The 12,281-nt window shown below is 37.6% G+C and overlaps 1 protein-coding gene across 1 annotated transcript in view; it reads left to right on the top strand.

The window, feature by feature from the left end:
• The window catches only part of LOC113511509 (uncharacterized), a 34,065-nt gene extending 21,784 nt beyond the window's left edge, over positions 1-12,281 (top strand). The window contains exons 2-6 of the mRNA XM_052899212.1: positions 4,223-4,424; positions 5,440-5,581; positions 6,073-6,187; positions 6,838-7,076; positions 8,326-12,281. Coding sequence (XP_052755172.1) covers positions 4,223-4,424; positions 5,440-5,581; positions 6,073-6,187; positions 6,838-7,076; positions 8,326-8,617 — 990 coding nt within the window. The 3' untranslated portion in view covers positions 8,618-12,281. The remainder of the gene's footprint in view (positions 1-4,222; positions 4,425-5,439; positions 5,582-6,072; positions 6,188-6,837; positions 7,077-8,325) is intronic.

A 12,281-nucleotide genomic window follows, 5' to 3' on the forward strand; every position in this document is an offset into this window, starting at 1 on the left:
TTGATGGGTGAAAATAGAATGGTTACTCCGCCCGCGCTAACGGGATACGCCGGCGGAGCACCAGTGAAGGGTGATAGATGAGAATGAAAACAGGCCAGTTAGCCCATCATGATGAATTTATCAGGAATTAACCATGATAGGAGGTCGACCTGGTTGGGTATATTGCTAGCAATGGGATTCTCAGTCTCCATTACTAACAATCCCTTTCCCCCCGATCTTGCATAGTTTGAAAGGGTTATAATTTGTGTAGGCATTTAACAATTTTTTTTGTCACTTTACATTAATATTGTTATTTTTGTAACTGGTGCTATAGAATATAAATTAAAAAAATAATTATTTCACGATTTGACGTGACTTTTGCGTTAGTGTCTGTTTCAAGCAAGTCTTAATTGAAAAAACGCAAGTTGGATGCATGCGACCGTCAACGCACCTCTCTATTAAAACAAAAAAAAATATATATATATATATATATATATATATATATATATAACATATAGGGTTCTTCACTATTCTGTCATATTCACACCTTCATGGCGTAGTAGTGGACACATTGCTTTGAATAAGTCTCTGGCTTCGATTCCCAGTCGATATAATTTAAAGGTGCTCTGAATTGACTTGTTGTTTTTTGGGTGTTCTGGAATATAACCCCAGTTGTTTACAGCATAGAGTATAGAATACTTTGTATATGCCGAGAAGCAGATATAAGGAGTGCAATGCTTGTGTTGAACTATATATGTATAGGCGATAGCTATTATTATAATATATTATTATAATTAATATATATATATATATATATATATATATATATATATATATATATATATAACATATAGGGTTCTTCAAAAGGGGGGTAAAGAGGTTTCTTCAGGGTCAGCACCGCGCGCGTAATACTTCTGGTACAGCAGGTGTTCATAGGCTACGGTAACCACTTATCATCAGGTGGGCCGTATGCTTGTTTGCCACCTCAGTGGTATAAAAAAAATATGATTTTCTTTCTTGAATATTAGCATGAACTTAACTAAATATATCCGGTCCTTGAAAAACGTGCAAACTTTATAAATAAGCTATGTGTACTAATACATTTTTTTATGGTAATTAAAGCGACAGGCAAACTGATGGCCTACCTAATATACAATAATAGCTATCGCCTATACATATATAGTTCAACACAAGCATTGCACTCCTTATATCTGCTTCTCGGCATATACAAAGTATTCTATACTCTATGCTGTAAACAACTGGGGTTATATTCCAGAACACCCAAAAAACAACAAGTCAATTCAGAGCACCTTTAAATTATATCGACTGGGAATCGAAGCCAGAGACTTATTCAAAGCAATGTGTCCACTACTACGCCATGAAGGTGAATATGACAGAATAGAGTTCTTTTAAATCTTTAAAATAACCGTAGACGAGTCTCAGAAGGCCAATTTTTGTCATTGCAAGACATTATCAAGTAATTACATCGTTTACTATCAGATTTTTTTTATTCAACTTAGAATGGCAAACATGCTGACGGCTCATCTGATGAAAAGTGGTAACTGTCGCCTATAGACATGAACAGTACCATGGACATAACAGAGTATACTGTTTCGCCCATGATACCCCCCATACGTTGCCATTCCTGAGGACTCAGTTGTTATTCCTCTGTACCCAGTAAATTCACGCCATATCCCACCCTTCAAACCGAAACACAGCCATGCAAACACAAATGCTTTACGGTTGAAACACGAATGGGACAGAGGTACACAAGCAAACGACTTTTGTACAAAGTCTCCCTCTGGTAATATAAGTCGCCAGTTTGTCTGCACTCTTTAATAGTATAAAAATATACATATATTCAAATGTATGAAGTACCCAGTGATCTAAGTAACTTAATATACCGATGTGCAGACCCGCCGCCTGCCCAGATGTTCGTGCACAGGTGTCGAGACGCAGCCAATTATTGCAACGTCGTGTTTCTCTGACATTTCAATCGTGAGCATTGTGATTTGCGATATACAACTGTATTAGTAAACGTGCATGGGCATTTAACTAATTGCTATTCATTATTGTTCGCCGAAGTAAATGTCATGGGAAGCCGAATAACTAATAGTTCTTAGTGCTCCAGCTTTTAGCCATAAACTGGAATGACTGGTGTTCTGTGAAATTTATTGCGATAGAAAGAAGGAAATTTGACTGTAAATAAGTTATGTATAAACTCTAGTTTATCTATACTTCGTTTGTTTGAAAATTGTCACAATACTGTACACCGCTCTACCCGCTGACATTGATGCTCCTTTCCACTTTGGGTGTTGCTGGAAGAGAACTCTTTTAGAGTTAAGCTCGCCTTTGTACATTTAATTAGATCTGTCATATTTTTATGTATAATTAGTGTCTATTCCTATCTCTTTATGTAGTCCATTTAGATGGAGCACTGGTGACTTGTAACACAGGTTCTTCTAAACCTACCGCAAGCACCAGTCTCTCACAAAATTGGTCTTCATATCAAATTGTACCTCAAGTTGTCACTTTATTCGATCTTTTGTGAAGAGAAAATAAACCATTCACTCATTCATTCATTCATTCATTCATTTATTCATTCATTCATTCATTCATTCTTTTATACCACGCTTGTATTTCAACGATCAAAACAAAAAAACAGCTGAGAGAAGAAAAACATTACTGTTTTTAGTTCTGTGCTTATTTATCTTTCATTATTTCAAACAGAAGATATTTTCATCATTTATTATCACATATTTTCATCATCGTCATCATATCAGCCTTTAACTGTCCACTGCTGAACATAAGTCTCCTCTTCAGAGGTTTTTCCAGTAGTTGCCACGCTTGGAAGGCGGATTGGCAGCCGCAGTTGGGCCTTGGAGATGTTTTAAAAGGGACGCTGCTGCCTAACCCTCGTCCTCTTCCAGTCTCCTCTTACGACGCCCATGGAAAAGGAAGATGTGCCCTGTTCTATGCAGGGAACACATGGCCAATAATAATAATATATTTTACTATCAAATAAAACATTTAATATCTAGTTATTTTAATGCAATTAAAATAAAACATCAAACTTATTAAATCTTATATATATAAAATTCTCGTGTCGCAGTGTTTGTTACCAAACTCCTCCGAAACGGTTTTACCGATTTTTATGAAATTTTGTGTGCATACCGGGTAGGTCTGAGAATCGGCCAACATCTATTTTTCATACCCCTCAATGATAAGGGTGACCTACTCCTAAACATTGTTTTTTATTTTTTTGACAAATTTTTTTATTTTTGTTTTACTATGATTTAGCATTGAGAAATACATACAAATTCAAATTTTAATATTTTCACGCTCTTACAATTTATCCCTGTTTTTTATATACCGCAATAGGGTTGCAAGATGGCAATCGAATATAATAATTGTAGTAGGATAAATTTTCATGTATAGTTCTCGAAATAATGTATATGGTAAAACAACGTTTGCCGAGTCGGCTAGTAAAACTATAAAACTTTCAATTCAGATCAAAGCGCAAGTTCAATGGGTGCATATAAATTACACCTTTCTAGTATTGATTGCATAGTCGATCAATAAATCAATGTTCAGACGTGAAGTGAAACAGACGTGCACTCGTCTTTAAATAAGACTTCTATTCTTGGAGGTTGCCGGTTCTACTCCCGGCATACTTGTGCGTCGACTACGTTTTTGTGTAAGCATGTACCTAGTTTGTATTCTAAGACCACACATACTATGACCGACTGAGTACTAAGTTGAATCAAATGAAAAGCGTTTTAAAAAATACAACTTAGAATGGCAAACAAGCTGACGGTCCACCTGATGGAATGTGGTAACCGTCGCCTATAGACATGAGCAGTACCATGGACATAATAGAGTACACTGTTTCGCCCATGATACCCTCCATGCGTTGCCATTCCTAAGGACTCGGATGTTATTCCTCTGTACCCTGTAAATTCACGCCATATCCCATCCTTCAAACCGAAACACAGCCATGCAAAAACAACTGCTTCACAGTAGAAACACGAATGGAACAGAGGTACCCAAGCAATCGACTTTTGTACAAAGTTTCCCTCTGGTAAAATTTTCCTGCAATCTATATGGCGGTGGTAATAAAATAGTGGCTACAGTGACCGTTTACCATCAAACAGGTTGTTATTCTTGTTTACCACCCTTGTGGTATGAAAAAAACATAGTTATATCAAATCTACGATTCAAACAAAATATTTATTATTTCCAGGAGCTGCAGGATCTAGTGGAGGGCGAATATCCAATGGATTGGTATCCAGACGATGAGCATGATGGCACGTCGACTTCCAAACCTGTTATTGGAGTCACTCCCTCAGCATTTACCAGGCAGGATCCTGAGTACCAGGAATCCGTATTGTCTGCGGTGGACCCCATAGCTGCAACCAATGAGAGGCCCAGGATTCTTGATGACTGTAAGCTGTTTTTAAAGATTATTGATATTCGAAACTATGAATATTGATGCATAACCCAGAGTTTAGATAAATTCATGTCCCAAATTGACCCAAATTCATCATGATGGGCTAACTGGCCTGTTTTCTTTCTCATCTATCACCCTTCACTGGTGCCCCGCCAGCGTATCCCGTTAGCGCAGGCGGGGTTACCATACCATTTTCACCCATCAAAAAAAAACATTATCTCATCATCATCCGTAAACTGACCATTGCTGAACGTAAACCTCCCTTTTGGGGGGTTTTCCCAGTTGTTGCCACGGTTAGCAGGCTAGTTGGTAACTGCAGTTAGGTTTTGGTATCGGTTTTTCAAAGAGACGCTACTGCCCATTCCTCGACTATTCAATTCCCTTAGTCATCTCTTACGACGCCTACGGGAAAGAAAAAGGTGGCCCATTCTATGCCGGTACCACAGGACAAAACGGTTAACATTATGTGCATTTATTTAAATGTATTATGTCTAAAATAACATGGTCATTTAAAAGCTCGAGCGTGTGATACTCTACGTATCTTCTGTCTCTATCTCTCTCTTTCTCTTTCCTAGTTTTTTTTTTATACCACTGAGGTGGCAGACAAGCATACGGCCCACCTGATGGTAAGTGGTTACCGTAGCCTATGAATACCTGCAATACCAGAGGTATTACGCGTGCGTTGCCGATCCTGAAGAAATCTCTTTACCCCCCTTTTGAAGAACCCCATGCTGTAGTCTCTTGGGAAAACCTCGGCAGGGAGCTCATTCCACAACCTGAGTGTTCGTGGGAGGAAACATCTCTGAAACCGTGATGTACGCGACCATTAAGGCTGTAGGACATGAGGATGAACTCCCTGTCGATGGCGAGCCGTACGATGGTAGAAAGTGGCTGTGGGCATCATATTGAACAATTCCTCTGAGCACAATTCATTGTACATCCTAGTTTCACGATACCTTCAAATATACAAACCTTACTGTTATTCTGTCTAACTACGTAAACTGTTTCAGCGTCCCTCACAGTAGCAGAGCGGACAAAATTGAGACGAGCAATATTTGCCAACGTAGCGTCGGTGGTGCGGAAGGGCAAGTGTAGGGAGCCACAGGCGAGATGGCTGAACGTACGCCAACTGGCCCCCGCCGCTAACATTGTGTAAGTTGCTTCAGTTACTAATCTATACTAATATTAGCTGACCCGGCAAACGTTGTTTTACCATAACATTATTGCTAGAAATTAATTTTTGGTTTCTAAAAAAAAAAAACTAACACTATAAGTGTGTGCCTATTGCGGAATATACTTACCTACTAATATACCAGATGGAGACTGTACAAAAGTCGATTGCTTGGGTACCTCTGTCCTACTCGTGTTTCTACCGTGAAGTAGTTGTGTTTGCATGGCTGTGTTTCGGTTTGAAGGGTGGGATATGGCGTGAATTAACTAGGTACAGAGGAATAACATCTGAGTCCTCAGGAATGGCAACGCATGGGGGTATCATGGGCGAAACAGTATACTCTATTATGTCCATGGTACTGCTCATGTCTATATGCGACGGTTACCACTTTACATCAGGTGGTGTTGAGAGCAATCTTTTCAAGACAACCTTAGAGTAATGGACCTATTGATGAAACGTTGCCGATGTCCAGGTACATGCCTCCGTGCGTGCAGCTGCACCGGTGCGCGCCGGACGCTGGCTGCTGCTACGACGAGGCCGAGGTGTGCGCGCCCGTCGCCGGCCAGTATATCGAAGTACCATTCTATGTAAGTGACGTAAACCAATCGAACATTCCAATGGGTGAAGCCTAGAAATGCTGTAGGTATGCTAATTAATTTTAATATAGCCAATATAGGATTTATTTTTTGGAACTGCATTCAAAATCTTTGGCACTTGTCAAAGATAGATCCGATAGGTATTTACCTACCAGAACCATCATTTGATTTATTCGATGCGTCTATTACAATCAGCCATTTATTTGCATAAAGCACAATTATAAATTGGATTTTGTGTTCATACAGAACGCTATGTTTTTCCACCATTTTTTTTTACAGAATAGACTTCGAAAAACCTTTAGTGTTCGTGCATATAATAAATTTCTAAAAAAAAAACAATGTTAAAAAACGAGCCTGTTCTTTCTATCTTGTCTGTCTTCTGAGCTGTATTCTGAGCGCTCTGTAAATCATTTGATATCATAAACTCTGAGACTATTGTCAGCAAAGATATCGGCCAAAAAATACTTAGTAATGCTAACAACTTTATCCCCAAAATATCCTATTAATCAATTTGATCATAAACAACTTTACAACAATACGAGGCGAGGCAAGGGACCTCATGGAGACGCCATTCATACAAATCTCTTTCGGCAATTAATCAGGTATTGTTTAGTAAATTGGTGTCCAATATTCTTTTGCAGTTAAACAGAGCGAATGGCAACATGAGCATGGCACGAATGCTGTTTTTCAACCACACGCAGTGCGCTTGCGTGTCCCGCGAGACACTGCAGAGCACCGTGCATGCTAGAGTGGAACACCAGAAGCGAGAGAACCACGAGACGAGGAAGGCAGTGACAGAACACCAGAGATACGACCGGCAGCCGACTGAGGAGCCGGCTTTAGAGAAAGATGAGCCCACCGCACCACCCCAATTGAGAAGGTCAGGCAAGTTCGTTTTCATTTAAAGGGCTACCACATGTTTACATCAGCAAATAAAAATCGAAAAAGAATGTTGCGTTGGTTTGGGGCCATTTGGATAGGATGAATGAAAGAAGCATTACGAAAGAGATTTATCGAGCAAGAATGAATGAAGATGTCGGTAGGGGCCGCCCCAGACGGACGTACATATGTCGACCAAATAGGCGACGTGCTGAAGAAAGGCCAAATTAAAAGTACCCGTAACCGGCGAGCGTGTATGAAAAAATTGATGAATGTGGAGGAAACGAAAGAGGTTTGTTTGAATCGAAGCATTTGGCGTTCCATTGTTTCTGCCTATCCTAATGGAAGAGAGGCGTGACAGATATGTATGTATGCCAGCCAGTTAACTGACGATGGCTGAACATAGGCTTTCTCCATAAAGGTAACCTAAAACACACTCATATTGCATCCACTTTTATTATTTAAATTGTCACATCTAAAAATAGTGACAGGGTTTGATCATGAGATTCGTCATCGTCATCATATAAACCTTCTACTGTAAGTGGACACTAGTTTACATGGCTGTGTTTCGGTATGAAGGGTGGGATATGGCGTGAATTTACAGGGTACAGAGGAATAACACCTGAGTCCTCAGGAATGGCAACGCATGGGGGGTATTATGGGCGAAACAGTATACTCTGTTATGTCCATGGTACTGCTCATGTCTATAGGCGACGGTTACCACTTTCCATCAGGTCGGCCGTCAGCTTGTTTGCCATTCTAAGTTGAATAAAAAAAAGGTGAAATAAATAAAAATAAAATAAACAATAAAATAGAGAAAGGCGTACTGTTTCAAGTATCTGGAAAGAATATCGGATAAAAGGACTAGGTATGTCACGACAATGGTAGAAGGACTATCCTTATGATGAAACCCTGCCCTTATTTTTAGATGTGACAATTTAGATGAAAAAAGTGGATGCAACAATAGATATGTATTAAAAAACTTCTGTCTGTCCACTTCGCAATGGACCTGACTTGTTTATACTTATTTATAACTACTCCTCTCCATCCAAAGGTCGCCTGGAAGAGATCGCTCTTAGCGATAAGATCGCCCATTGTTTTCTCATTGTGATTATTTCTTGTAATTATTTATATTTATAATAAGTTTACTATTGTAATCTTTTGGAGGAAACAATAAAGAGTATCTATCTATCTATCTATAGAGCGGTTCTCGTAAAGTTAGAAATTTATCATTGGATAAATTATTTCAGATGTACCTGCCCAACGCTGTTCCTCGCTCGGATAACTGAAAGTGGTTACTGCACGTGCGTTTGCGACTGGTCTGAGCTGAACCGTCGCCGTGACTGCCTCTCCCTGGCCAGGGGGAGGGAGCACTTCGGCCTGAGGGACAGGGTGTGCGTCGTGAACGGAGACTGCACCACACCGACGTGCGAGTACGGCGCTTACGACCGGAGTACCGGGATATGCCCCCTCAGGAAGTACAGGAGAATTAAGTACCATCACAGGGGAAGAATGTTAACTGAGAAGTCTGTAGAGGTTTAGAGACTGTTAATCTATTGTCAGACTGCAACAATGGCAAGTTCCAGATTGAGGGTTAAAATGACAATAATAAGGGTCTAAGCAGACGAGAGATTTTTTTAACCGCGGAACAAAATTCCTTGTTTTACCACCACGGACTCGCGTGTGTTATGCAATGCAATGCAATTTAAGTGTTCTATACAGGCGAAAGATTCACTTTTTTTTATACAACTTAGAATGGCAAACAAGCTGACGGCCCACCTGATGGAAAGTGGTAACCGTCGTCTATAGACATGAGCCAGTACCATGGACATAACAGAGTATACTGTTTCGCCCATGATACCCCCCATGCGTTGCCATTCCTGAGGATTCAGGTGTTATTCCTCTGTACCCTGTAAATATACTAAGATTGCCCCTCGTCTATGAGGGCTTTAAATGATCAGGAGGTCTAATTTGGTATTTTATTAAATAAAATTCCATAACTAGGTGTTAATATTTGTATTTTTTATTTATCTATACAAAACTGTGGCTATTACAGAAGTTTACTAAATAATAACTTCACATAGATTTGAATAGGCAGGTCTTTGATTTGGTAAAAAGGTAATTTTTCATATTACTATGGTGATAAACATGTTTCGTGACCATGCACTGTAGTTTCAGAGGATCTTTCTCCCGCACATACTCAGGTTATGGAATGATCTTCCTGCCTTGGCTTTCTTTAGAGGCTACAGCATGGAGTTTTTAAAAAAAAGGCGTATTAGGTTTCTTAAGGGTCAGCAACGCGCACGTGATATCTTTTGTGTTAAAGACGTCCGTTGGCTACGGTAACCCCGTTTACCATTAGACAGGCGTATGTTTACCAGAGGGAGACTTTGTACAAAAGTCGATTGCTGGGGTACCTCTGTCCCATTCGTGTTTCAACCGTGAAGCAATTGTGTTTGCATGGCTGTGTTTCGGTTTGAAGGGTGGGATATGGCGTGAATTTACTGGGTACAGAGGAACACCTGAGTCCTCAGGAATGGCAACGCATGGGGGGTATCATGGGCGAAAGAGTATACTCTGTTATGTCCATGGTACTGCTCATATCTATAGGCGACAGTTACCACTTTCCATCAGGTGGACCGTCAGCTTGTCTGCCATTCTAAGTTGTATAAAAAAAATAGTAACGAATTTAGAAATTACTGAGAACTTAGGATTTTCAGCTACAGTGACCGTTTACCATCAGATGGACTGTATATTTGTTTATCACTATTATAGTAGAAGAAAAGTAGTTCATTGTACTACTTAAGTCAATGCAAAATACTAAGTTTTGTATCTCTGCATTAGAAGTGCCTATATATAGAAATTTATCCGACTGTAATCGGTTTAAACTGGATTCAACAGGTAAAGAAACATTCTAAATATAAAATGTAAACGTTATAAAGAACAGTTTAATTACAAGTATGTAGAGACACCAATAAACTATCGATTATTTTTCCTTGATCATTTACCTACTTTACCTACTCCGTAAGTCAAATAAAGTATTATTTACCTATTTACAAACACGTGCTCTACACTGTAATAATGAAAACTGAAAACATGTTTTGTTCAAGAACATGCTATTGTTTCGTTGCCTATATATAATTTTGTAATCTTGTCTATGGATTAAAATATTAAGTAATTACATACATACATATCTGTCACGCCTGTCTCCCATTAGGGTAGGCAGAAACAATGGAACGCCAAATGCTTCGATTCGAACAAACCTCTTTCGCTTCCTCCACATTCATCAATCTTATCATACACGCTCGCCGGTTACGGGTACTTTTAATTTGGCCCTTCTTCAGCACGTAATTATTGTATAAATTATAAAAAAAAAAAAACTATATAAGCCAGAGTCGTGTAAAAGTAATACAATTCCGTAATCGGACTAACTCGTTTACGTAGACTGTGAATTATTTTCATCGTACATATACGTGCAAATAGAACACAAAATTATAATAAATTTCCTTAAAAAAATTACGTAAATATAAATAATTTCTGATTTATTCAAAGTTCGTGGCAAGTCTCCGATAAACAGCGGAAAATATTCTTTGCGAAAAAGTCTCTCGTCTGTTTCTATATGACAACATTTTTAAACCATTTTTAAGACAAGCTTTCATAATGTAATCCGCCGTCTTGTGGCTGTAGATATTTTAAAATGATGTCATTTATTTTATTGTTACCTATTCTTTAAACTGCATTTCATACATATATTAAAAAAAGCTGACAAAATATACACCATCCGCCATCTTGTGGCGGCGGCCATTTTGAGAATATTGCAATATTGAATAAAGATTGTATATAGTCATCAGAAGAAAAGATATGCAAAAATTCAGTAAAAAAAAATTGAGCGTACAAGAATGGACCTAAAATAAACTAAGTAACAAAGATTGCAAATTAAATATATTCGTGTAAAAAGTATTTACTCTGAGAATTCACGTCCATAATGTGATTTACATTACAAGCAAGTGGGAGTGACGACCTTACCACGCTCTAAGTAAACTTGTATGCTAACACAAACGTTACGAGTGTTTCTTTGTGAATTTATTTATACTTAAGCATAATTTCTTTAATTCATGTTCAATACATTAGTATGTAACATGAATTAGATTAGATACTAATCAATTATAACGATAAAATATTTATTATATTTTTCTATACAACATTGTTAAATGACATCGATTAAGTACTTAGATTTTTTTATAATTCGTAATCTGTAAAACTAAGGTAGTGCCATATAAGAATGAAGTCATAAAGTAAATTCGTATTATTTAAGTATTTGTATTTATTAAGTGATTGTAAGTAATATATTTAATTTAAAGAAGGGAAGGGTAATAGCAATTAGTAAAGAATGTTGCCAGTACAAGTAAATTTTGTAAAATTCGAAATATTCTAAAGAGACTATAAACGTGCATTCACATAAAACACATCATTGTAGTAGACGTTATATTTAGACTGGGAATAATAACAAGGATGTAATAATGTACGAAAAAAGAGCGACTTTTTTTCTTTCCTCTCTCCTACCCTGACACACTAGGCATTTGATGTAACCGCAGTATGCAGTAATAAAACATATATGTATTTGAAATATAAAATAATCAGTTTAGTGTAAAATCACATGGTATTTTATAAAAGACTGACAACAAACACACAACAAATTTAAAAACAATTCATGTTCTAAAAACCACAGTGTCAACAGCCAATATTAAAACTACAACAGCATCCACTGTCTCAGTGTAGGAGTAACCTTCCTATCAAGATTTGTTTAAATCTCGAATCTGAATCAGAACCTGCGGTTAAAAAAAAACACAATGTTATTAAAAAATTAAACAATTTCCAATTATTTTAATATTTTATACTAAGGTTTTTAAAGAATAAATCATTGATTTTAATTTAAAAATGTTTCATTATTCATACGAAATTGGGGTTCGAAACTTCGGAAGTTTCATGGTAGAGCTCTTGTTTCGAGTATGTAGTATAAATGCCTATATGCCTTCCCTATTCTGTGGTGAAGACAGGATGTAAATTATTAATAGTAGAAATATATTTGTAGTAGACCTATCTGACGATTCACGAAGATCAATGCATAATACCTTATTGTATTAAATCTTCATATAAAAATGTATTTAAGTTGACAATAATTGTAAATAAATTTATTATTAATAAA

Source organism: Galleria mellonella, unplaced genomic scaffold, assembly GCF_026898425.1.
Source record: "Galleria mellonella isolate WM207_F2 unplaced genomic scaffold, CSIRO_AGI_GalMel_v1 utg56, whole genome shotgun sequence".
Taxonomy (NCBI): Eukaryota; Metazoa; Arthropoda; class Insecta; order Lepidoptera; family Pyralidae; genus Galleria; species Galleria mellonella.